At 33.9% G+C, this 26,018-nt stretch overlaps 1 protein-coding gene across 4 annotated transcripts in view; it reads left to right on the top strand.

Moving 5' to 3' along the window:
- The window catches only part of CBLB (Cbl proto-oncogene B), a 211,870-nt gene that overhangs the window by 109,947 nt on the left and 75,905 nt on the right, over positions 1-26,018 (top strand). For all 4 annotated transcript variants that reach the window (XM_019448254.2, XM_019448255.2, XM_019448256.2 and 1 more), the window contains exons 6-9: positions 7,228-7,349; positions 10,440-10,577; positions 14,102-14,189; positions 16,998-17,129. In XM_019448254.2, coding sequence (XP_019303799.1) covers positions 7,228-7,349; positions 10,440-10,577; positions 14,102-14,189; positions 16,998-17,129 — 480 coding nt within the window. The remainder of the gene's footprint in view (positions 1-7,227; positions 7,350-10,439; positions 10,578-14,101; positions 14,190-16,997; positions 17,130-26,018) is intronic.

Here is a 26,018-nt window from a genome sequence, read left to right as displayed (position 1 = left end):
TTGGAACCCAACTTTTCTGCTTTGCGTCCTGTGTTCATTAGGTGAGAAGAGATATAGTAAACTTTGCAATAAATAGTAAATTTATCATGTTCTGTAGAGAAGATCCCTGTGGTGTATACTGTTTTACAACTTACGTTGCTCATTCAACCACATATTATAAACGTGTTTTCATGTCAATAAATCTTTTTCATCAATACAATTATTGATTTCCGATTGCTATGTAATGTTTTCATCAAAATAGTATGTCATTACTTTAATAAATTCCTCTTTTGGAAAATTTAGGGTTTCTTTTTTGTTGCCCTGTTTTCTAATATGTATGGCTGTGATATTAACCTTCTGGTCCTGTTTATTGTTTTTCTTTTTTAATCTATCCATTATAATTGTCTTCACATAGCTTTTCAGAAGCAGGTACCATTAAATGATGTAAGCTGTGTGCTATCATTTTATTCTTTTGTATATCTTCATGGAATTACATTAAACATGAAGACTTGAAATTTGTGTTTTGAATTTGACTATGCCACTAAATTGTATATCATCTATGGTGTTCAATTCAAGTAGTCACAGAATGAAAGAATCCCACTTAAAATCTTTATAATTATAGTAATATAAATTATATAGTAAGTGAGGTAAATTGATCAGAACACAGGCTTGCTTGTATCCTGATGGAATTTTTTTATTATTTTAAGTCTCAGTAAGATTTATGCATTTGAAACGTGCTTTCAACAAATGTTGGAGTATAATATTGGTTTTCATGTTTTCCATGTTATAAGAATTTTGCTCCTTTGATTTATGATTCTGCTTGGCACTAGTTTACAAGGATCTGGTGACTGATTTATGTAAGAAAATAAAATTGTGTGGGATTAAGTTTTAATTTATGAAAGAACCTGTTAACAGAAGGCAAATTAACTCTTGTCAACAATACTCATAGAATACATTGTTTTTATTACAACTTTCAGATCATAATTCTACCTAGGTGTATAGGATAAGAAATTAGATAAATGATTGCAGAAATTGTGTTTTTGCATATTTTCAGTTTACATTAGTTTCATGATTATTCCCTTGGTATATACAGGTACATCTTGGAGATGCTGCAGGTTCGGTTCCAGACCAGTGCAATGAAGTGAATATCACAATAAAGCAGTTCAAAACACTTTTTGGTTTCTTAGTGCTTATAAGTTATGTTTACACTATATGGTAGTCTATTGCATGTGTAACAGCATCATGTCTTTAAAAAGCAATGTATATACCTTAATTACAAAACACTTGATTGCCAAAAAATGCTAACCATCATCTGAGCTTTCACTGAGTCGTAATCTTTTTGTTGGTGGAGGGTCTTGGCCTCAATGTTGATGGCTGCCGACTGGTCAGGATGGTGGTTGCTGACGGCTGGGCTGGCTGTGACAATTTCTTACAATAAGGCAACAATGAAGTTCACTGCATTGATTGACTCTTCCTTTCACGAACAATTTCTCTGTAGCATATGATACTGTTTGAAAGCATTTTGCCCACAGGACTTCTTTCAAAATTGGAGTCGGTCCTTACAAATTTTCCCGCTCCTTTATCAACTAATATTCTCACTCTTTTGTTGTTGTCATTTCAGCAATCTTCACAGGATCTTCACAGGCGTAGATTCTATGTAAGAAACCATTTTCTTCCCTCACTCCTAAGGAGCAGCTCTTCATCCATTAAAGTTGTATAATGACATTGTAGCAATTCAGTCCCTCTTTAGGTTCCACTTCTGATTCTAGTTCTCCTCCTGTTTCCGTCACATCTGCAGGTACTTCCTCCACTGGAATTTTGAACCCCTCAAAGTCATCCTTGTTGGTTGGAATTAACTTCTTCCAAACTCCTGTTCATGGTGATATTTTGACCTCTTCCCATAGGTCACAAATGCTCTTAATGGCATCTAGAATGGTGTACCCCTTCCAGAAGGTTTTTAGTTAACTGCCCAGATCCATCAGAGGAATCTATGGCAGCTATTGCCTTACAAAATGTATTTTAAAAAAATAAGACTTGAAAGTTGAAACTACTCCTTGACCCATGGGCTACAGGATGGATGTTGTGTTAGCAGGAATGAAAACAACATTAAACTCGTGCATCTCCATCAGAGTTCTTGGATGACCAGGTGCATTAACAATGAGAAGTAATATTTTGAAAGGGAACTTTTTGGCTGAACAGTGGGCTGAAAATATTCAGGAACTCATGTTGCAAACAGATATGTTGTCATCCAGGCTTTGTTGTTCCATTTCTAGAGCACAGGAAGAGTAGATTTAGCATAATTTTTAAGGGTCCTAGAGTTTTCAGACTAGGATATGAGTATTGGCTTCAACTTAAGTCACCAGCCGCGTTAGCCTCTAGCAAAACAAGAGAGTCAGTCAGCCTGTCCTTTGAAGCCAAGCACTGACTTCTCTCTAGCTATGAAAATCCTAGATGTCATCTTCTTCCAATAGAAGGCCACTTCATCTCCACTGAAAATCTCTTGTTTAGTGTAGCCACCTTCATTAATTGTCTTAGATCTTCTGGAGAACTTGCTGCAGTTTTTATATCAATCAGCACTTGATGTTTCACCTTCCACTTTTATGTTACGGAGATGGCTTCTTTCCTTAAACCTGATGAACCGACCTCTGCTAGTTTCAAGCATTTCTTCTGCAGCTTCCCCACTTTTCTCAGCCTTCCTAGAATTGAAGAGAGTTAGGGCCACCATGTAGAGCACTAAAACTTTCATCATATCAGCAATAAGACTCCTGCACTTTCTTATTATTCATGTGTTTGCTGGAGTAACACTTTTAATTTCCTTCAAGAACTTTTCCTTTTCAGTCACAACTTGGCAAACCGTTTGGTGCAGGAGGCCTACCTTTCAGTCTGTGTTGCCTTTCAACATGCCTTCCTCATTCAGCTTGATTATGTCTAGCTTTTGATTTAAAGGGAGAGATGTGTGACTCTTTTTCTTTCATTTGAACACTTAAAGGCCATTGCAGGCTTATTAATTGGCCTAATTTCAATGTTGCTGTGTCTCAGGGGAGAGGGAGGCCGAGGACAGGGAGAGATGGAGGAATGGCTGGTCAGTTGAGCAGTCAAACACGCATTTGTGGGCTACATTTGATGTCTTCTATCGATGTGGTTTATGATACCCCTCAAAATTACATCAGTAAGACCAAAAATCACTGATCACAGAGTCACCATAACAAATATGACTTAAATATCTGGAATATTTTAAGAATTACCAAAATATGACAGACTTCAAGTGAACAAGTGCTGTTGCAAGAATGGTGCCATGATAGACTTGCTCAGTATGGGGTTGCCACAAACCTTCAATCTGAAAACAAAAACCCCACAGAAACACAACACAATATCTTCAAAGTGCAATAAAGCAAAGCACAATAAAATGAGGTATGCCTGTATAGGCTATTAGGTTACTTTTTAAAATGATTTTAAGGTACATTTTATAAAAAAGATTGTGCTCCCTGATACTGATCATTTTATAACAGAACCTCTCTTTTCATTAAAGATTTCTGATAATTTTATAATTTTTTTTTATTTAACATGATACAACACAGACATTTGAAGTAGTAGAAGCTTTGTTTCTTCCCCTCTCTTCCTGAAGGAAGAGAAAAAAGATTATTTTCATACATTAAACCTAACTGTTCATTCTAGGAAGAATGTGTTTTTTGTAGGGAGCCTGGACAGCTTTTTAGTGTGGAAGTTAAATGCTAGAACGCCTCAGTTATATATTAGAGTTATGAGGCCACCTTAATGTTGGTTAAACACTTACCAAACTGCTATTTAATATGTGCACATATTTTCTTATAAGCTGTTTCATTTAAAAGAGTACAGGTAATCTTAATACTCTAAATTACGTTTATCTTATTTATGCTCACTGGGATGGGAGAGGAAAAGAATCTTTTTAAATAGAATTACTGTGAAAAGTTTTAGATAACAAAACCAAAAAAATATCTATGGACAAAAATGTCTAGTCTCTTTTAAAACACATAATTATAGAAGTAGCTAAAGAGCTCTTGTTAACTCCTATATATTTCTATGACTTTTCACTTCTTTTGGTTTCATTACTCAAATGTTTTAACTAATCATACATGTCCCTTAAAATATTAGGAAATTCGTTCTATGAATTGGAAAGTAGACATATGAACTTTACTTACCTTTCATTTTTATACAACTTTGAGTAATAGTTTTTTAAGTTATAATTATGCATTATGTATGAAAAAATATAAGTTTTGTGAGTAGTGTACCTGCATGAACATATATTCTTCTGCAGTGACAATGACGGTGGCTAATTAGTAGTGAATTCTAATATCTGAATTGTCGGGAATGGGATATTTAGCAGAATGGGATCTGAAAGTAGGAAAGGTACATGCTCCAGATTGGGGTTTGATGTAGAGAAATAGCATTAGGGTTTGAAGAAGTCATAAGCGGGGACTGGGAGAATTGGCCAGGAAATGGAAGAAGAAGGGAAGAAAAGAATGTAAAGCCGGATACTAGATACATTCTTTTCCACTCTTCCCTTATCCTGATATTCTGCCAGCACATGAACAAATGCCGGGAAGTCATTGGAATGATCTTACAGTGGAGACCTTCCTCATTTCTTCTTTCTTCTGCCTTTAATCTTCTCTTTCTCCTTTCCAGGAAGTTCAGAGATTCTGCGGTTGGCAGGTACTAAAGTCCTGGAACAGAAATAGATGGATTTTGCTTCTCTCTACTCTCTCCCCAGGGCTGCTGCCCCACTTCTTCCATTTCCCCACTACTAGAGGAGATTGGGTTGCTGAGAAATGGGGCAATAAATTTGAGGGGTGGTGGGATAAAGATTGTGTGATTTGAAGGAATATATTTGTGACTATGGAATATATAGCATCAATGGAATAGGGAACAAAAGAAGAGAAGGAAAGTCATCCATTATAGCAAGAAGAGAGTGAGTCTGGACAGACCAATCCAGGCCCCTCTTCCAAAATAAGTTGTAAGTCATTAGACAGCTATTCTTGAAAATAGTAGCATTTTGGAAGAATGGAGGGAATAGCTTCCTTAATTCACTTAATTAATTTCTGTAATCATTTAAGAATCTGTACATTTTGTGTTGGTGGGTGTGAAAACATTTCCTTTAATCTAAAAACAAATTATAAAAATAATTCTTTTTCTCCAAAGCATTTTATCTTGCCTTCATTAAGCCATTAGTTGGCAAAATACTTAAGAAAACAAAACAAGTATACAAACAAAAAAATGTAACTACCATGTGTTCTGACTGTGGGTTGCATTCACAAGAAAAACAGTACACAGACTCTTTCTATTACAAAAATATTTTTGTAGTTAGAAGCTGGCCCTGTGGATTTGTACTAAGAAATGGTTGCTTAATACTGTAGCTGTTGACTGAAAACTCCAATTTCAGTTTTTTTCCACCTGTATTCTGATCTGTGCATTGGCTCTCCGTAAAGTTCAGTATCTTTTTTACAACTCCATTAATTATTGTAGACTTTAATGGAAGTGTCCCAAATATTTTATATTTTTTCCATCCTTGCCCTTTGTAGGTGCAAAGTAGAACAAAACAAAACCCAGTGCTTATACTAGCAGTTATTTCTGTTTTTAAAAACATAGGGTGATAATCTTCCAAATATTATTTATGCAATTTTTAGTCATGACTTTGGAAGAAAATTAGAAACATGTTTTGGTTTTTTCCAAGTACGTAGAAACTCTGATAATAGTGTTCTCCAGAGCTCCTTTTTGCCCAACTAGATATTTTAGTGTGATAGGGAAATACCCTGAAGATTTTTCTTGTTATGTCAGAAAAGGTTAAAAAATTTTTCATCACTAAATAATTCTTTCCTTTGTTATCCCCATCTCAAAGATACAATCCTTGAAGAATTCCACCTTGTGAATCTGAAACTTGCTTAACAATCATTGGGAGCAAGTCTCAAAACAAACAAAAGCCAGGAACCCTCTACCAATTTCAACCACTTTCACTTGGCAACACAAAATACCTTTTTTTTTTCTTTTATGTAGAAGATATGAGTTAATAATCTGGCACATCAGCTAGAGTATGCTGCCAAGTCCTTGGAATAAATGTAGCTTCAGCCTTAAAAATGTGGCAGAGATGATTCACTCACACCCTCAAGCAAAACTGTCTATCACTGACTGCCTTTTTTCTCTTGCCATGGTAACTGGAGGGATAGCTAATCACATGAAAGAATGCTACAAATTCTGTGTGTGTGCATTTGTGTGTTTCTGTGAAAGATTTTTAATTTCCTGACTGCTAAATCATAAACCTTTTGTAACTGTGCAAGAATTAGGCAAATGTGAGCATGAGCACCAGTCTCTTACCATGGAAAGAATGGTAGGTTGGGAGTCAGGGCTTTTCAGACAAGTCACTAGCTAGAGGAACTTTTCAACAACAGTTACGCCTTCCTGGTCACTATGTTCTGATCCTACATCCATTATAGTATCCCCTTGGTGAACAAGACCTGCATGTTCCTTACTCTTATGTAGTTTGTGGTTAATATGTAACCTTTGCCAAATCACTTACATTCCATGGTATGGCTTCTTGTTCTATAAAATTAGATACCTTAAAAGTACAGTAGTGAACAAAACAGACACAAAGGGAGATAAGGAATGTGATGAGAGTTAACAGTTTTAAGTAGAGTGGTCTGAGAAGGCTTCATTGAGGTAACATTGGAGAAGAATCACTTATGTATTTGGAGAAAGAATTCTGGTAAAGGAATCAGCAAATACTAAACCTCTGAGGAAGAAGAGTATCTTTGTGTTCACACCAGCTACAAAGAAGCCAGGGTGCCTGGAGAAGAGGCAGAAAGTGGGAGAGTCATGACAGATAGGCACAGAAAGGGAGCTGGACATCAACCCTGTGAAGCTCTTCTGGACCATTTATAAGGACTTTGGCTTTTACTCAAAGTTAGAGGGTTTTAAACAGGAGAGTGATGTGTGCTAGGTTCCAAAGTGATCACAAATGCTGTATTGGGAATAGAATTTGTAAAGAAATTGTGTGTTTTTTTCTGTTTTGTTCTCTGTATTCCGTCCTACTTTCTGCCTAATATTTCTCCAAAATAGAAGAAGGTATTATTACATGTTTGCTGTTAGGCATTGAAGGTTGACCTAAGCCACATGAACTCATCCAGGAGATTTCAGTAACTATTATTAAATGATGGGTTGGCATATAATTGATAATTGATATCATCTAGATAATATCTTTTCATTTATTCATATTTTTAGCCTTGGGGCTCTATTTTACGGAATTGGAATTTCTTAGCTGTAACACATCCAGGTTACATGGCATTTCTCACATATGATGAAGTTAAAGCACGACTACAGAAATACAGCACCAAACCCGGAAGGTAAGACTCTTTAACAGTAATATTATGAGGTATATCTAATGATGAAGAGTTCTCTCTAGGTCATTCTTAGGTAAATCAGTAACACCCAGGTGAGTGGAGGGAGGGAAGGAAATGCTAATAGGGCTCCTGGTACTTCTTAATTGTGTCCTTTAAACTGATTTTGTTGTGCTGGTACTGAAACTGTGTTCATAAAGTAAAAGAGGATGTGATACCATGTAATTTGATAAACTTAAAATTTCATTAAGTCTCAGAGCTCTGATTTTTCAAATTAGAGTAGGGTATTAGCATATTGTCTGTTTTCATGACACCTGTGTTTGTGTATAAAATTGTATGTGTATATTTGAATACTTAAATATTGTGCTAAACACAAAGTAAATCAGTTTCATGTTCATTATTTTAAAGTATTTTTCACGATATTTAATTTGGTTCAATGATAAACACATAATGATATGTAAATACATATGAACAAATATAAGTATATATATACGTTTACCTATACATACATGATAAACGCATGTAAACATATATAAGCCCATTGTTACAATCCAACCAATTTCATGTCCGTAAGAATTTCTTCCAGAATACCTTATGCTTCTTTATAGCTTCAGAATTTATGTTTTATTTTCCAGATGATGAAACTGGGTAAAACTCACAGAGATTGGCTGTTTTTGTCAGTCCCTGTGGCTTTGGCTGAGAAATCATACTTTATTAATGTCAAATCTGGGATCAAAAAGTCTGTCTCCTGGTTTGTGCATTTTGCCCACGTCCCACTTAGAAATGTGTTAGGTACCTAGTAGGCATTTGTACTATGGCAAGCAGTGAGCTGGGTGTGGCAGCAATGAGAGTCGAGACCTGTCCTCACACTCACATTTTAGTAGGAGATGCCATTCCAACATCCATGAGTACACTGATTTCCATATGGGAGTCATTTCATTGTAGGAATGAATTTCTTTGTTTTTTTTAAGGCTGCATTTTTCTTCTAATACCATTTTTATTTGATTTGTAATGCAAATGGTGTTTGTTCTTTAACAAACTAGTTTATAGTACAAGCCAGTGCTGTTGATTCCTTTTTCTCTGCCATAATGAAAATCTCCATCTTTTTTATATTTTCAAACATTTATATGTATATAAAAAGAAGGCAGGGGGTACAGAAAACAGTTTAGTTCCTGTGCAAGTCTTCTGTGTAGACTAAGGAGAGTTGGTTCTCATTGAGATTTTGATGGTGGCTTAAATGACTCATTCTGTTTTGGTCAAGGATCTCTCATAGCCAGATTTTTCCATAACTTCTGTTCCATAGATTGGCATCAAAGTATCTTCTTGTTCTTGGAGTATGATTTGAAAGATGGGCTATGTTTAGAATTACACAATCATACAAATTTAACACAGAAGTTATTTGGGAAATTAAGAAACCAAGTCCCTTTTGTGTTCTCTTGTTCAAGATCACAGAGATAAATAATGTTGGAAGAGAACATTGTTGGGAGCAAAAGCCAGGCCTCATCACTATTGGAATAGTTCTCTTAATAAAAGGACAGCGCCCTCCGAAAGGATGTCTTCCTTTCCTTCCCAGCTTGCCCTGTAACAATTTATTCTGCTAGGTTTTAGGCAAAGATGAAATGGTCAGTCTGTGGTAAATTGTTATGTGTAAAGTGGGATGTGGTATTTAAAATGTAAAGTTTAGGAAAACTCAGTGAACAAATAATTTTGATAAGTACTTGTTTTGCGGAATACCTGCTAAACTGTTACTTCCTCTTGGAAAGTATTTCTTTTCCTTGGCTTCATGGTACAGAAAATAGTGGGGCCTATTCCAAAGACATTTGAGTCTCTCTCGTTTTGCTTTTTTGGGGATCCAGCTGACAACCATAAATCTGTGTGCAGTTATTTTGACTATGATTCTGATTAAGGATTCCATTAATTGGCAGGATGGTATTCTATTTTCAGGCTCTCTAGGAGAATATGTTTTTGGACTTTCTTGAAGAGTCCTTTCCAAAGGATCTAAAACGAGTATGAAGTTCTTCGTATCTAAAAACCACAACTTCTTCCTTTCTTTAAGAACCCAGTTTTCTTTGAAAATGAAACTACATTGCAGTGCTAAAGATACAAGTTAATTAGATTCAATAGCTGTTACATATGTTAAGTATCCTGTAAAGTTATTTTTATAACACTTGGTTCATCAGTAACTAATGTTTATTAGGAGAGAGGAATTTGTCACATACGTATAGCAATCACGGTACTCAAATATAGCAGATTGTTGACCTACTTTTGAGCTACTTAAGGGGTTATAAAATCCACATATAGTTTTCATGGTGGCAAGATTGAGTGCAATACACTTAAACGTAAATGAGCTAAAATGAAATAAGTAGATAGCTATGTTAATAAATAAATAACAATGAATTCAAAACCAAGTCAGTGTCTGTCATCAATTTAATTTATATTTTTGAACTATTTTGCCTTCCTGTTGCAAGACATTGAACTGGACAGGGTTAGACGGTAGCCATGAACTTAATCTAGTTTGCCATCTCATTAATATAGTTGGGCACTTTTGATCTTTCATTTAAGGGTGAATGGCTGAAATGCTTGAAAGAAAAGTTATTATTTGCAAACAAGTCATTAACAACAAAATATGGATAGTTTTAAAGTTTCAAAGTAATATATTGAATTACACAGTATAAATTGACTCAGTTTCTGTCTGAGGTGACAAATTAAATTGTTACTTCTTTATTTTTTACTTTCCAAAAATGATTCAGGTCCTAGCTGTTTCATGCCATCAACTGTTTCATATAGGGCACCTGCTGATGGGGATGGCAGTAGAACCTTTGATACTCAAGTACATCAACTTCAGTTCTTTTGTCCTATAGCCCTGGAGGTATTTAAATGGAATTATTATCAGAGCTTCTTATACAGTTCAATGAAGGGAGTTTTACAGATCAATGAATGGAGAAGGACAGCTTCTTAAAATAAGAAGATAGAAACTTATTTCAGATTTTCTAAATTATTCTGTTTATTCTTTGACTTTAAAAAAATCTAAGAGATTGTTTAGTAGTTAGCATACATTCTGAATGTGACTAAACATCATTTTCTCATGTTTTACAGCTACATTTTCCGGTTAAGCTGCACTAGATTGGGACAGTGGGCCATCGGTTATGTGACAGGGGATGGCAATATCTTACAGACCATACCGCATAACAAGCCCTTATTTCAAGCCCTGATTGACGGCAGCAGGGAAGGATTGTGAGTATGAGAAATGGGAGTCAGGGTGCTTATTATTCCCCAATTTGAAAGATAGACACTGCTTTGCGATGGAGAGAAAAGATCGTCTGATGATCTGGCTGTTTTGCTTTGTTTTATTTTGTTTTTTCAAGATTAAGGAATGGGTGCTCCTTACTTTTTACTGTTCATCTCTTAAAATAGCCATTTTAAGGTAACCGATTTGAATTAAACTAATATTTTTTTAGGCAATAAATTCCTACATCAAATTAGAACATGAGTTTGTATCCCTCACAGGGAAAAAAAAAAAAGCACTTAACAGTAGTTTAGAATAGATGAAAAAAACTTATAAGATAATTCTTTTTTTTTTTTAATTTTTTTAATGTTTTTATTTATTTTTGAGACAGAGACAGAGCATAAATGGGGAGGGTCAGAGAGAGAGGGAGACACAGAATCTGAAACAGGCTCCAGGCTCTGAGCTGTCAGCACAGAGCCCGACGTGGGGCTCGAACTCACAGACTGCGAGATCATGACCTGAGCCGAAGTCGGACGCTTAACCAACTGAGCCACCCAGGTGCCCCAGAAGATAATTCTTTAAAATAACTGACTTCTGTTGCTTCATGTAACCCTCAAATTGCTAGTTTTACTTTTTGACCAGTAGTAACAGATTTTCTGTTTCTTCTTATTACCCTTTTCTCACTCCTTCCTTTCCTTTTGTCTTTGTGTCTGTCTTCTGATATTAAATCCTTGCTCCAGAATTATGTTGGTAGCTGAATTCAGTTTATCTTAAGCTATTATTTTTTTAAATTTAAAAATAAGTTTTCCTTTTTTTTTTTTTTTTTTTTTTTTAGAGTAAGAATATCTTTTTTCCTCCACAAAGTGTAGATAATCTGATAGGTGCCTTCATAGTAAATACCTCTCTTTCATTTTAGTCATTGTAGTCTATGTGCCATTCCCTTCATGCTTTTGTTTTATTTTCTATTTTGTTCTATTGTCACATCATTATGCTCACTTTTCTTGCCCTTTGCCTTTGCTAAGTAATTTAGAGACAGATATTCCCTTATTTGCTATAGCACAGTTTGTGATAGAAACCTATCAGGAGAAAGTCCACCAGAGTTAGCAAAGAGCAAATAATTTAAGTTACACCTTTTCTAAAATAATTGCAAAAGAGAAAAAGTGGTGGAATATATGTGAAGGAAAAAAATGCATTTTTTTTTTATAAGTTATGAACTTTCAAGAAATAGTTACATGAGAATTGTAGGACAAACTAGTACCAAGTGTGTGTTTCTATTTTTTTTTAATTATCATAAATTTTATAGCTTTTGATTCACTGATAACAGGATTTTGTTTTTAAGAAAATGTGCTGTACAGTTTTACTTTAGAGGTTACGAGTGGGCAAATCTGTAAAGTTAGTAATTTTGATACAGCTTATTTATATTGTTTACAATGCCTTCTATCTGGTTTTTAAAAGCCAATAAAAAATAACAAGTTATATTGTAATCAGTGTTTAGCCTCTGAGCTCCTATGCAAATCAGCTGTTAATATTTACACACACACACCCTTCAGAGGCATTTAGTTAGTTGAATTTGAACTTTAGTGATAGATTACATTAAAATAGGTCAGATTAACATTTTAATCTTACTTAAAAATAGATTAGATTTTTAGATTACATTAAAATAGATATTATTTATTATGTTCGGTATTTTTTTTTCCCTAAGATGAGTAAAACACAGGATATTATCTGGTCCAGCTATTATCAAGGTCAGCTGTCTTTTCCTTACTTATAGTTAACCCAGTATAGTGTGACATAGGTAATAAAGAAGTTCACTTTGATAACCAGCCAAGATTCTTTATTCCTTACTTGCCATTGAGAGGGTCTCATCAGTACACCCTCATTTACTGAGGACAGTAATCACTGAATTGCCCCTTACACGTTAAATAGAACCTTTTAACCTTTCCTCTAGCAACCTTATTGTTATTTTTATAATCTTTCAGTTTTGAATTCGTCATAGAATTTATATGTGTTTTTAAAGTGTGATGATGATGAGCAAAATGTTATGTCATAATTGTTCAATCTGGCCTCATTTTAGGATATAAAAGGAAAGCTACTTACCAACTTTTGCTTAGTGCTCTTCATTTAATAATTGTAGAATTTTAATCCACCCCTGTGATAACACTCTAAATATGTCATTACAAATGTAGTCAACTCCTTTTTCTAAATTGTAAAAAAAAAAAAAGGAAAATTATCTCACTGATCTGTTCCTTACTGTATGAGAATTATCTGTCATCTAAGTTCAATTATTTTTGTGGTTTTCCTGGATGAATTTTAACACTTATGAACATATTTATAGACTAAGGATAAATATTTTTTGTTACTCCACAGAAAAGATTTAGTATAGTTTTGCTCCTTAAAATATTGACCACGGTAGTATTACATTCTTAATTTTTCATTGCAGCTAGTTAGAATAGCTCCTAAACAAAATTAACTATACCTTAATCAGTCAGCATGACCCAGCAGTAATGTTACCATTTTGTAAAATCTAAAATAGATATTTACCAACACAATTTCATTTTTGAATGAATGAATGAATAAAGACTTTTAGCACAAAAAGATGGCATAATTACTACCATTTTTAGTTCTAATTTTAATCCTCTGTAATAGTAGAACCTCGGGGCGCCTGGGTGACTCACTGGGTTAAGTGTCTGACTGGAATTTGGCTCAGGTCATGATCTCATGGTTCATGGGATCGAGCCCCAGGTCGGGCTCTGTACTGACAGTGTAGAGCCTGCTTGGGATTCTCTTTCTCCCTGTTTCTCTGCCCCTCCCCTGGGTGCACACATGCTTTTTCTCAAAAAATAAATAAATAAAATTAATAATGGAGCCTCATATTTATAAGTGATTCTGTGTTTGTAGCTTGAAGTAAATGAAACATAATTGTAGCATTTTGTAATTTCTTTAGATGTGTGTGTGTACGCGTGAGTGTGTTGGTGTGTGGCTGTAGACTTGTATGTGTGTGAGAATTTAAATGGAAACACAGAGGATGAGAAACTGGAAAAACAGGAATATCAAAACGGTATTTGCATAACTCTTGTAGGAAACCTGTGGGTTTTAATTCCATTTTTCCCTCAAGTTACTAAGCATGGTGTAAAACGATGCAGTTCACATTAACTGTGCTTCACATGAAAAGACATAATCGTTGCAAATAGGTGTACATTCAGAGTATTTTGGAATAGACCATGAGTGACCAGAAAAAATAAATTTTTAACTTACCTAAAAGACATACAGTAAAAAGTATTTAACTGAAAATGGTTGCTTAGTGGCTGAGTCCATGTTCATCCTGTATTTCTGATATGAAAATGATTTCTAGTTTTTAAATGTTCTAAAAGTAACTTGTAATATTATGCAAACAATAGCAAAGCTTCTTGATGTAAGTTACATAAAAAAGAAACTTCAACATGTGGGTTTGAATACAGAAGAATCTGATTAAATCATCTTAAATGCAATTAAAAATTGTGCATTTATAATAAAGTTTCTGTTTATAATCTAGCTATCTTTATCCTGATGGGAGGAGCTATAATCCTGATTTAACTGGATTATGTGAACCTACACCCCATGATCATATAAAAGTTACCCAGGTAAAGACAGTTTCTGGTAATGCATTTATAATTATGTATCTAATATTTTTGAAATAAAAAGCATCCTCTTTTACTGTAGATAAAATTTGGTACCGGCATTTCATGCAAAAGATACTTACAGGAATTCTAAGAGTATTTGGAAAAAATACTTTCTCCATTTTTTGGATAAAAATGTCTGCTGTTAATATTCTTACTTCCAATATAATATTGGCATTTATGCAGAGACATAGATAAACCCATAGATGGGCAGATACATATGAGGAGAGAGTTACAGATTGAGAAAACTCCAAAGAAGATTGGAATAATAATATGCATTAGCTTTTCGAGTCAAATGTGTAATTGAAGTTTATTGAAGGTCCTAATTATATTCTTATAAATCCATTGTTGGCGACCCCATAAATTGAATGAGAGTGTAGCTTGGTTATAAAGCCTTTCTTGAGGGTGATATTCAGTAATTAATCAAAATCTAAACAAAACCATTTTTGACTCTGGATTCTGTATATACCACTCACATATACACAGAAACATCTGTACATCGGGGTTTTCACTTTAGCAATTTTCCTAAAAATGAAAAATTATAAATACCAAGCTATTTAATCATAGGTTAAGTAAAGCATAGTATATTCATACTGCGTTATACTAAAGTCATTACTGAGAGGAAGGTAGCTCTATATAATCACATGGGAACTTCGGCATCTTTATTATATAAAAAAAGTTCCATTACTGTAAAGTTCAATTATATAACATTTCATTTGTAAAGTAACATTACATAAGTTCAATTTCTGGAAAGAAAGAAATTACCATATATGAACATATGAACATACTTTTTAAAAATAAAAATTAAAAACTACCAAACTGGTAACATTACTTAACTGAGGAAGTAAGAAGTTTTAGGGAATTAGGAAGAAGATTGAAGAGAGAAAATGAGTATTTTATTCTATGTTAATCTAGTTTTAAAATACTTTATAATTGAGATATTTTGTGCTTTGTATAATAAATAATAAAAATCAGAAATTACAGATTTGGGGAAGACAAGAGATAATTTTTTTTATTTCTAATTGTCTAGATTTAGTCCCAGTGGTCTTGGTATTATTATGTGAAACACATTTGTTGACATATGTACAGTTGATGGGCAGTTTTTGAAATTTAATATATAATTGACATTATTTTGATTAGGTAAATGATTCTATATGTTCTAACACATGTATGTGAAAGCACACTTGCAAAAATAGTTCCTCTTTTTACAGCCACTGTTTAAAACTATATATATTCAGGAGTAGTATCACCCCATTAAATTATTCATAAATATTTGAATAAGTTACCCCTTACGTTGCATTGAGTTCTGCATCTGTGATTTTAGCTTATTGTAATGTTTTAAATAATTATAAAGTGGTCCTTTGGGTGTCATAACAATTTAAATACTTATCTATTACTTTAGAGACTTCAGGGACTTAAAATTTATTTATTTATATATTTTAAAAGTTTTGTTTAAGTAACCTCTACCTACACCAAATATAGGGCTTGGATTCACAACCCGAGATTAAAAGTCAGACACCCCAACTTATAATTTAATTTTAATTGCTTTCAGATTTATTTAGTTTTTATCTTGATCCATTATCATCTTTTTTATTTCTGTAAAAATTATATAAACATACATACTTCATACATACATACATACATACATACAAACATACACAACTTATATATGAATGTGCATGCGTGCATGTGTGTGTATCTTTGTATGTAGATGTATATATATTTTTCTCATCATGATGATAAGATCTTTTAGTATGCTACAGGCTAAATATTGTCATTTATTTATCCTGCCCAGGGCCAGGTTCCTAATAGACACTTATTGACTAAAACACTGCCTTTTTTAAATGAATTTTAATTACTTTTCTTTGTATCCCTTTTAACACCTTTTGTTTTCATATTTTCTTTATACTTACTGATACATTTGTGTCTTCTTTGTGACCTAGAGCTTTTCAATATTTAGACACCAAGAATTTTACTATGCCAAAATGTTCAAAACTAGTTAATCAAGAGAATAGATGTTTCATAAAACAATTTTTGGTTGCTGAAGTGATTAGTTTTCCTGATGGTGCTAGATTGGGAAAACAGTATGCAATTTAGAGTTAGAAATTTAATATAGAATTTGAGGAAAATAATTTAAACTTGTTGAGCCTCAGATATTTTTTTTTTTAATCAATGTGTCTTATTATGCTTTGGAGATTATGTGACATAATAAATGTGTACCAAAGTATGTAGCATGCAGGAAGGGCTTGGCAAATGCTGCTTTTCTTCTGTTCCAGAATTTAATGTTCAGTTAGAATAATATATATATATTTTTTATGTATGTATACATTATATATGTTATATATACATATTATATATATATACATTATATATATTATACATATATATTTCCAATTTTGAAGTGAATTTAGGTGAGAATGTGGCATTTACAAAGAAACTAAAGCTATTTATATTTTCTTTTAAAACAGTAAGTTTTGTCTTTTGAGTCACTATTAACGCAAATCCCTTCCTAAAGGAACAGTACAAAACATTAAGTAGTCTGAAGTATTACAAAAGCTTATAAAATTGCTGATATAAGCTCAAATGTTTTAAAAAATGATTTTGTTGACCAAATTGTGATTACCAATTTAAAACATGTCTTAAGTAGTAACATTCCTGACAGGATCAAGTGTGAGGCATTTACTGTAGGTCATTGTATTTGAGAAAATTCAGTAGTACCAGTTCATGTTAGAAATACATTAACTTTGCCTTTTTCTCCCCCCCAAATTCCAGGAACAATATGAATTATATTGTGAAATGGGCTCCACTTTTCAGCTTTGTAAAATTTGTGCTGAGAACGACAAAGATGTCAAGATTGAGCCTTGTGGGCATTTGATGTGCACCTCTTGCCTTACAGCATGGCAGGTATAATCAAGATTTAATGAGCAACACTCATGTCTTCCTTATATTCTCTGTTGCTATTTCTCTTTTCAGTTTTCTTCATCTTAATCATTCAGCAAATGATCTGATAAGTGCTTTCTTGGAGTAATTTGAAAAATCTCATGTGTTTGATTTTCTGTCTTATATAATTTCATTTTTCTTGCTGGCTGTGTTTTATATTGTTTCTTTTGCATGTACAATTTAATTTTAGGATTTAGTCATGAGTAGTTTGTAACTCTGTGACACCACTGATTTCAGAACGTCACATCAGTATTTCCAACTAATCATATTGATGTGATTTATGGTGGGTCAGATTCTATTTATAGTAGGTCACCTTCTGAAGCAAAATAAATCCCAGGAAATAAATCTTACGTTGATGTTTCAGCAGGCCCTTTTCCTAGGAGGAGATGTGGCTCCTATGTCATGTATGTCAGTGGCTGCGAATGGGAAAATCTGATGGGGAAAGTCTCCCGAATACTTACAGTTCTCACAGAAGCAGGCATAACATTTTCCAGTTTACCGAAGCAGAATCCAAGTTACCTCTTATGCAGATATTCAGTAAATACCAATTGGTTTGATGTTTTAGAATAAGACCCAGAGAATAACTAGTTTCCTCATGGGCTTTCTTCTGTTTCTTTATCTGTAACAGAGGTTGTGGGTTGAAAATGAGTCTGGACAGATTTCCAGTTTTGAATATTTGAAGGATTCACAGAAGATTTTGATCAAGTCATTTTTTCACTGCTGTTTAACATAGTCAGTATCGAAAGTCAATATTGTTGATGGGGTTAAGAAAGCAAGTAATTAAATTTTCAAACCTTTTTAGAAATTTTGCTATTGAGTATATAATCGACATCCCTACCCCATTCCTGAGCCCTGTCAGGCTTGATCTTCTGTCTAACCAATAGCCTCGGCATTGCCTGTGGAAGAGGGGTAGCCTTAGAGGCTCAGGCCAGGAGAATGCAGGCCCAGGAGCACTGGTGCTGTTGAGCTCATTACTTGGTAATAACATATAATGGTTTTCACAATCTTATGAAAAAGAACGCCTTCTTCCTTTGGGGAGGTTTGAAAGATGGAAGAAGCAAAAGAGGAAGAACTAGAAAGTGAGTTAAATTTGATTTACTTTTTCAATGCCATTTCTGAACTCCCAGACATTTTTGCCACCTCAATAAAAATTGTTCAACATCCCTACTCTTCTCTCTTTCAGTGTGCATAGGTTTGTATTTTACTTAGGTTTTCCTTGATCTACTCTCCCTAATTTCCCTTTATCCCTTCATGATGTTGGTGAATTTTGTGTAGTACAGGGAGAAGGTGGAGGAAGAGGGATGCTCAGTGTGGCATCAGCAAACTCATTCTCAGTGTGTAGGCACTTGATTGCTGTGTAAGTTATGTTAATAATTGCTCTGCAGACGTAACAATGTCTTTTTATAAATGACTTTCAACAAGTTATGCTGGTAGAAGAGAGAACTATGTTTGCAAGTGTATTTCACATCAATCAGTAGAAAATAATACAGAGATACTGAGTCAGTGCCTGACAGATAGGACTGTGTCTGTTATGATGATTTGATTTACCTGATAACCCATTCGGTATCTCAGGGTAAGTAGAGGCCAATTAGATTTGTCACAGTTGGATTGTGACTTTGTATTGACTTATGCCTTTAGGGTGGTTGTATGGTTTTCACGGGTACAAAGAAACTAAAACTTTATATTTCTTCCTAAAGAAAACCAGAATTTTTGGCTGGTACAAAATCCCAGTACTCTGTGGCAGTATGCTTGGTTTTGGCCTCTACTCTCGGGGCCTTAGTCTGGGAGCATACACATATTTACATATGGCAGGACTTGGCGCCTTTAACTTGCTACCTACCTGGTATTTGGAAGTTAAGTCGGTTAAAAGTCAGAAGCTCCCATTAGTTTGGAAGAAACCTTTGATTAGTAAAGATTGTTTAAAGCATAATACAAAATAGCTGTTTACCTCGAAGCCCAGAGTAAGTAAAACAGTATGACTGAATATAAAACAAACAGATTTTATTTATTTTAATTTTTGTATACAGCTTGAAAGAAATTTATGTTTAAAATTTCAGGGACAATAGTATACATTCTATTCAGTAAGTTTGTAAACTATTTGCAACAGGTATGTTGTGTGCAAAAGACACAGGAATGTTTCCCTGTCGCCATGACTGTGTTATTAATCCTTTGTCCCTTACATCACCACACGTTTCTGTATATTACTGTGTATTCTCCAAATGGTACAGCTCCTCAGTGCCTTGATTCACTTCATGATTTCTAATACTGGTCTAATGGCCTTAATTAAGATGTGCCCAGTCATATTTGTAAATTGTTAACATTTACTTTTTTTTTTTTTTTTTTTTTACTCTGAAGTAGTTCTCAATTTTAATTTTAGAAATTGAGGAACTGAATAAATTGCCAAGCACTGAAAACAGTCTTTGAGTAAAATTTTAGCAGAAGGTCATTATAAAGTGCAGTAGTAGTTTAGTAAGTGAACTAAACAAAAAAAAAATGACAAATGAAAAAGTACTCAGAAAGTTGAAATAATAATCAGATTATATCACACTGTTATTAGCAAATAATGTTATTTTAATCTGGTCATAGAAATTTGCAGATAGGTTAATGAAAAATGTTCAAAAGCATTATTTCAGCATTATTTTTAATTCTTCCCACACAAAATACTTTGTAATTACTAAATATTCTTGTAATTAATAAATATTCTTGTAATTAAAAAAATTTATGTATGTACCTGTAAACTCTTACCTCATTGTATTTGTATTGTAAACATTATATATTTACCTATTTCTCTTCTAGAACCTAGTTTAGAATCCCTCTCTTCTAATATTGTTACTCAGTAAATATTTATGGACTATATGGTAAATAGTGTAGAGAGAAGACTAAGATTACATTGAAAACATGTTAAATAGATAAATTAGATAAATTGTTGATATTATAGATCAAATGTCTTAGTTCTTTTCATTTCTCTTCTGAAAACTATCTATGATTTTTTTCAAAGACCTTTTATTATGCTCAAGATCTGAGAATGAATTCTAAGAATTTTAATTCTCAGATTTGTTCTATTCAGTAGCTGCTGGATGATTCCCTTCAACTTTTCACATTTTTATTTTGTCCGCTTATTTTTGAGCCACATTATTTTACGTTTATTGCTTGCAATAATGCTGGCACTAACCTAGAGGCAGTGAAGCTGAGTTCCTCTTTATTACTTTTTTAAACCAAAAAAACACACATGGTGATCCCTGATTCATGTTTTCTCTACACTGAAGAATATTGTTCTTGGGCCAGGTTTTAAGAATTCCAAAGTGATATACCATAGTCTTTATGTCTCACTGGGATCTTAGTGGTCAAAGGAAATGTCAACTTTTGAACATTTCCACTTTGGGATAACCTGAATATTTCTACCTCTGCATATAGATTTCACAAAGTAGTACTTCCTGCCAACCAACACATCTGCCCGTTTTCATATAATATGAATAGCAATTTTTGACAATCATTTAAATATGTTACTGTAAAATGCCCATTACTTAATAAAAATCAAATTGTTACAAAGTTATTCCAGTTAAAATGCAGTTGACAAACTATAGATCTGCTAAAAAGCCCACCTTATGGCCTCAATCACTGCTCACAGGATTTAACCTAATTGATGGTGAATAGAGAACTAAGAACAGTTATTGAACATTTCTGTAGTTCTGCAGTATATTGTCAGACATTGTATCTAAACTTGTAGATGCAGTGGGAAATGTATGAGTATGAAGTCTGGATAAGAGTACAGCATTCATGTCTCTCTTTTTCAGTGTCTTCCAGATTCAAACTGGTACAGAGCTGTAGTCCATATTTCCTGACTTTAAAGCCAGAGTTTTTGTTGTATATGCTTGTTTCTTTTTTCTATAGAGAAAAGGTTGTTTTCCAACTCAATTATGCATAGGCTCGTTTGTTACTTTACTTGAGAGAAGCATACATGGCTTGTTTCATCCATCATTCTCCAACTTCTCAAGTCCATTTACTTATCTTTTTATTTAGGAAACATTCCTGGGCATCTGCTCTGTCCTGGTTCAGTACGAATCTGTGAGCTAGAAAGAATACTTAGACTCAGGCCTGACCCTCAAGAAGTTACAAGTAAATCTGAAAGTTTTATACAGAGGCATGGTATTAATAATAATTACTTGAAATGAGCATCCTGTTATCTTTCAAATTTAATTATGGATTTGAGATATCTTTTGTTACTTTCTACTCTTTTGGTTGGGCATGCTGATAGGAAAAGGATTTTAAAGGTTGCATGTCTGCCAAGAAGCTCTGATAAATCAGAGACCAATAGGAAAGAAATATTAAACCCTGACCATAAAACATTATGTGTCCATCCAGTATGCATTTTTAGCAAGTCATTCTTCACCAACTTTTCCTTCCATTTGATGCCCTACTTTTGGTTTAATTGAATTCACCGCAAACTTAAATTTTATGTAATTAACGGAAACCCTAAGAAATGCACAGTAGCGGTGTCACTTAGTTGTTACAGGCTGCAAGTGGTTACCCTTTAATTTTTGTCATAATGGCCCATTAGTCATGCCTCTGAAGAGGTGTCAGATACTTCTTTCTCCTTCTGAAACATCTGTGTTATTTAATAAATTGAATAAGCAAGGCAGAGTTTGCACAGAATACTAAATAAGTTGGATAATCAACTCTCTAGAGGCAATCTTTGAAGCAATCTCTCTCTGGGTGCGGCTTTTCTGTTCTGTCTTTGGCAATAAGACTGCAGAGTTTTCTTTCACTTCCTTGCTGTTCCATAGATATTAACAAAACATTTTTCTTCTTCATCCAGAACTCCTCCATATCTTCCTTTTTGTAGCAGCATATTGAGCAGCAGTGATGGTGCAGGCTTACTACATGAGGTGTAAAGTAAGGGGCTCTTTTCATACGGTTTGTTTTGTTTTGTTTTTGTTTTGTTTTTTTGTTTTTTGCTCCAGGAATCTAGAAAATGGCTTCTGAGCTTGTGAATGGCACAAATTCCAAACTATGTTCTTCAAATCTTCAAAATAAAAATGGATAGGGGCACCTGGGTGGCTCAGTCGGTTGAGCGACTGACTTCGGCTCAGGTCATGCTCTTGCGTTTTGTGAGTTCGAGCCTCGCGTCAGGCTCTGTGCTGACAGCTCAGAGCCTGGAGCCTGCCTTGGATTCTGTGTCTCCCTCTCTCTCTGCCCCTCCCCCACTCATGCTCTGTCTCAGAAATAAACATTTTAAAAAATTTCAAAATAAAAATGGATACATATATATCAGTTGGATATGCAGCCTTGTTTTGAATTACTGCCAAGGACTTTAATTCAATTAAAAGTAAAATTAACTTTTTCCTGTGATTATTACTTCTGTACTTTTTCCAAATAATTTAAAGGAAAGATATTAGAATGTTCAAAATAATATTTCAGAGTCATTAGATGAAAATCAGTAAGCCCTGATTTTAATATGGAATATGATTAAAGAGATTTATGAATGTCCCATATTTAGAGAGCGTTGTGGGGCAAAAAATGTGTAGTTACTAAGAGAGGAGAGAAGCCAGCTCACATGGTCACATTTAAGGCACAAAGAAATAATCTTTTTCTGTATCTTCCCTCAAAAGCAATCAACCTTCACATTTCTAGCCTCAGTGTAATTTTGTAACCTTAGTACTACAAATAATAAAATTATATTTGCCTATAAGAATGTTGTAAATTGGTATTTCTCCCCTTGATTACATGTTGTGTCTTTTTGTATAAAAGTGATAAAGTGTTGGAGCTCCTGTTTCACTGTGGGAGTGATGAGGGGCTACTAGAGTCATTAAAAGATGTTACAATTATTTCATGAACTACAGTGATGACAGTAGGAATGAAAGGGAGGAGAAAATAAAATTTGGTAGAGCAAATGCTTGAGTCCAGTGACGGTATCAAATGGGGTCTGACTGTATGGTGCTGTGCCTGGACAATAGCAGGTATTGGCACCTGGGAAACATTTTCAGTTGGATCTAACAAAGGCCTTTAATAGGTGCTTCAAAAGTTGACTCCCTTAAATAAAGCATCCTCAGAATGCAAACGCATAAACTTCATGAATTAACATTTTAAATTGGGTTCTAGCAACAACTATTTTGAAAGCTCTTACTATGTAAAAATATATCCCAAGGAATCCTATAATTACTAGGACAAGTTTTTCATCTTCATTAAAAGCTGAAACCTTTCAATTTGAGTGAATAGAATATTTATTGATTAAAGTAGTTTTGTAATTTGAACAATAGGGTTTTTTTTTCATTTTTGAATGATCAATAGTAGGCAGCTACTTTTAAACTTCATCTTAACCTAGGTTATGAATCTGATCTTAAGGAACTACATCCTGATGCTGCAGTGTAGGATAGTGGTAGTGTAGTGATGAAATGATTCGATTCATATAACAGGCCACCTGAATGTAATTTCCTGCACACAGATGCTTAGCTATGTGACCTCCATCAAATTATATAAACTCTCATTTTTCTATTGGTAAAATGAGGATGATAATTGTACCTACTTCATAGGGTTAAATGAATTAATACGTGTATAGTGTTTTCAACAGTGCCTGGAATCTTAGTATTGTTCCTAATGTAGTACCTGATAGTATCATTTAGGAAACTGTCTCATATTTCTGATTATTCTTAATTTATGAACATTGGTGATTCTGTGGTTTAAAAGTAGTTTAAAAATTGCATTCATTTCATAAGGTGGGAATTCTTGTGGATGTGTGAATTTTTTCAGATGTTAAGACATGTTTCTTCAGGTATCTTACTATACTAATTTGCTTTTGAAATTATCTTTATAGTAATTCTGCCAGTATTTGCATAGCACTTTGAAAGATTTGAATTAATTTATTTTTGAGATATCCCTTAAATTGTACATTCCCTCATTACACCCTACGGAATAAGATGGATAGCTTACCCAGGATCACACAGCTGTAATTGGTGGGTGTAGGGTTCCAATTCAAGTGTCCTGATTCAGAATGTCTGTGCTTTCTTTCTGACTTGGTGTTTTCATGGGCCTCACAAGTTAACACCAGAAGAGCCTAGATTCACCAATGTCTTTTTTCCTTGTTCATCATAAGAGAGCACCAAAACCAACCATCTCTTTCACTCTGAGTCATTTGTTGTAAGATTACTATTAACGCTCTTATATGTTCTTTTAACAAGTTACTGAATTTCTGTGGGAAATATTGTGCTCTAAAAATGCTTAATATGGACCAAATTTGTTCTCAGGATATGTATATATGTATCTATCCAGTTATTCACTTATTTATAATTGTTCCATGGTTTGCAGAAATATTAGCAAAGTATTCAAAATATTATGAAATATTAGCAAAGTAATATAAATTAGAAGTTACTGCTACAGAAAGCACACACACACACACACACACACACACACACACACACACAGACTAAAAAAAGTATAAAATGCACTCCAAAATGAGACTCAAGAAGTCCTATTATTTTTTAGGGTTCTCTATGTATATTGTGGAAAGCCATGTAGTGATTAACCTTAAAACAAAGCGTGACCTCTAATAATCATCTTGAGAGCAAATAAATTGCACTATATATAGTGTGTCTTTAAAAAATTAAGGTATTTAAGAGGTAAAATCCATATGAAAACAGTATATAAACAGAAAGCATATGGAAGCTGACCAATACATGATGATGATGATGATGATGATGATGATGGTGGTGGTGGTGATGAGATACTGATATTTACTTGGATTTTTACATAAGGTGTTACTATGGGAATGGGCAATTTGGGAAGTTAAAGAATTTTTTTCTATTTTTCTGTAAAATGTTAATTTGTTCTCAGATACCTAAAGTTATATTTATGTTTACTATTATTAACAATATTCATGGTTGGCATGGGAGTCTGAATTACTTTGTCATGAGCATATTACATAGTTAACATTTCAGATGAGTGTAGTACTCTCTGATAACTTATATATCTTTGGTTTGGAAGTATTTCTTATTTGAGGAAGTAAAATCTACTGAGTCCATTAGAATGGATGGAGTCCCAAATGCTTCCTCTTAACATTCTCAGAATGTGAATATGTTGAGGACTAGAAAAGGAATTATTGGTTTTCTTTATTAACATATGTTCCTTGATCTTGCATTAAGTATATGTTGACAGAAACATTATTTTAATTATTGAGGCACAATCCTGATGAGTTATATGTCTATCGAAGACATTCTTCATGTGTATTCAATCAACCATATGACAGAAACTAGGGCAGAGTATCAAAGTGGCATTTGAGAATTTATAGTTAGACTTAATTTGCATATGGCAGTATTTAGTTTACAGAGAAAGAGTGATGGGTGAAGTCATATTAGAGTAAATATCATTAAGGAGACACGTTCATTGTGATCTATGTCTGCAAATCAAAGTGGATGTACATTGCAGCTGGGTTTTGGGGGGATTTTTTTTTGTTTTTCATTCAGTGAGTAATGTGAACCCTCTACGAAGATAAAGCTAAACAGAAAATATTTTTTGTGATGTGTACTCACAAAACAGCTACTCTAACATACATCAGTAATTTGTATAGTATTAAACTTTCAGATAGCAGAGATGGAGGAAATCTAAATTCAGGTATTGAAGAGCTAGCTATTCCTAATCTTTCTCTTGGTACCACCAAGATGCTGTTATTACCTCCCCCTGCTCTCTTTCCGAACCCCTCTTTTCAGTTACTCTCTGTCGGGAGCTCCAAGTCATCCTTACCAAAGCAATGTGCGAAGTGACATTGAAATTTCTAAGAGAAACTTTTGTAGCTGAGTGCTGTGGCATAAACGTTGTGGGCACTGTACTAAAAAATAATGACTTTAATATTTACATCAAGGG

The sequence above is a fragment of the Panthera pardus genome, unplaced genomic scaffold (assembly GCF_024362965.1).
Source record: "Panthera pardus isolate Hobbes unplaced genomic scaffold, ASM2436296v1 HiC_scaffold_16, whole genome shotgun sequence".
Lineage (NCBI taxonomy): Eukaryota > Metazoa > Chordata > Mammalia > Carnivora > Felidae > Panthera > Panthera pardus.
Note: the sequence above shows the minus strand (reverse complement) of the source record. Positions and strands in the feature narration are given on the sequence as shown.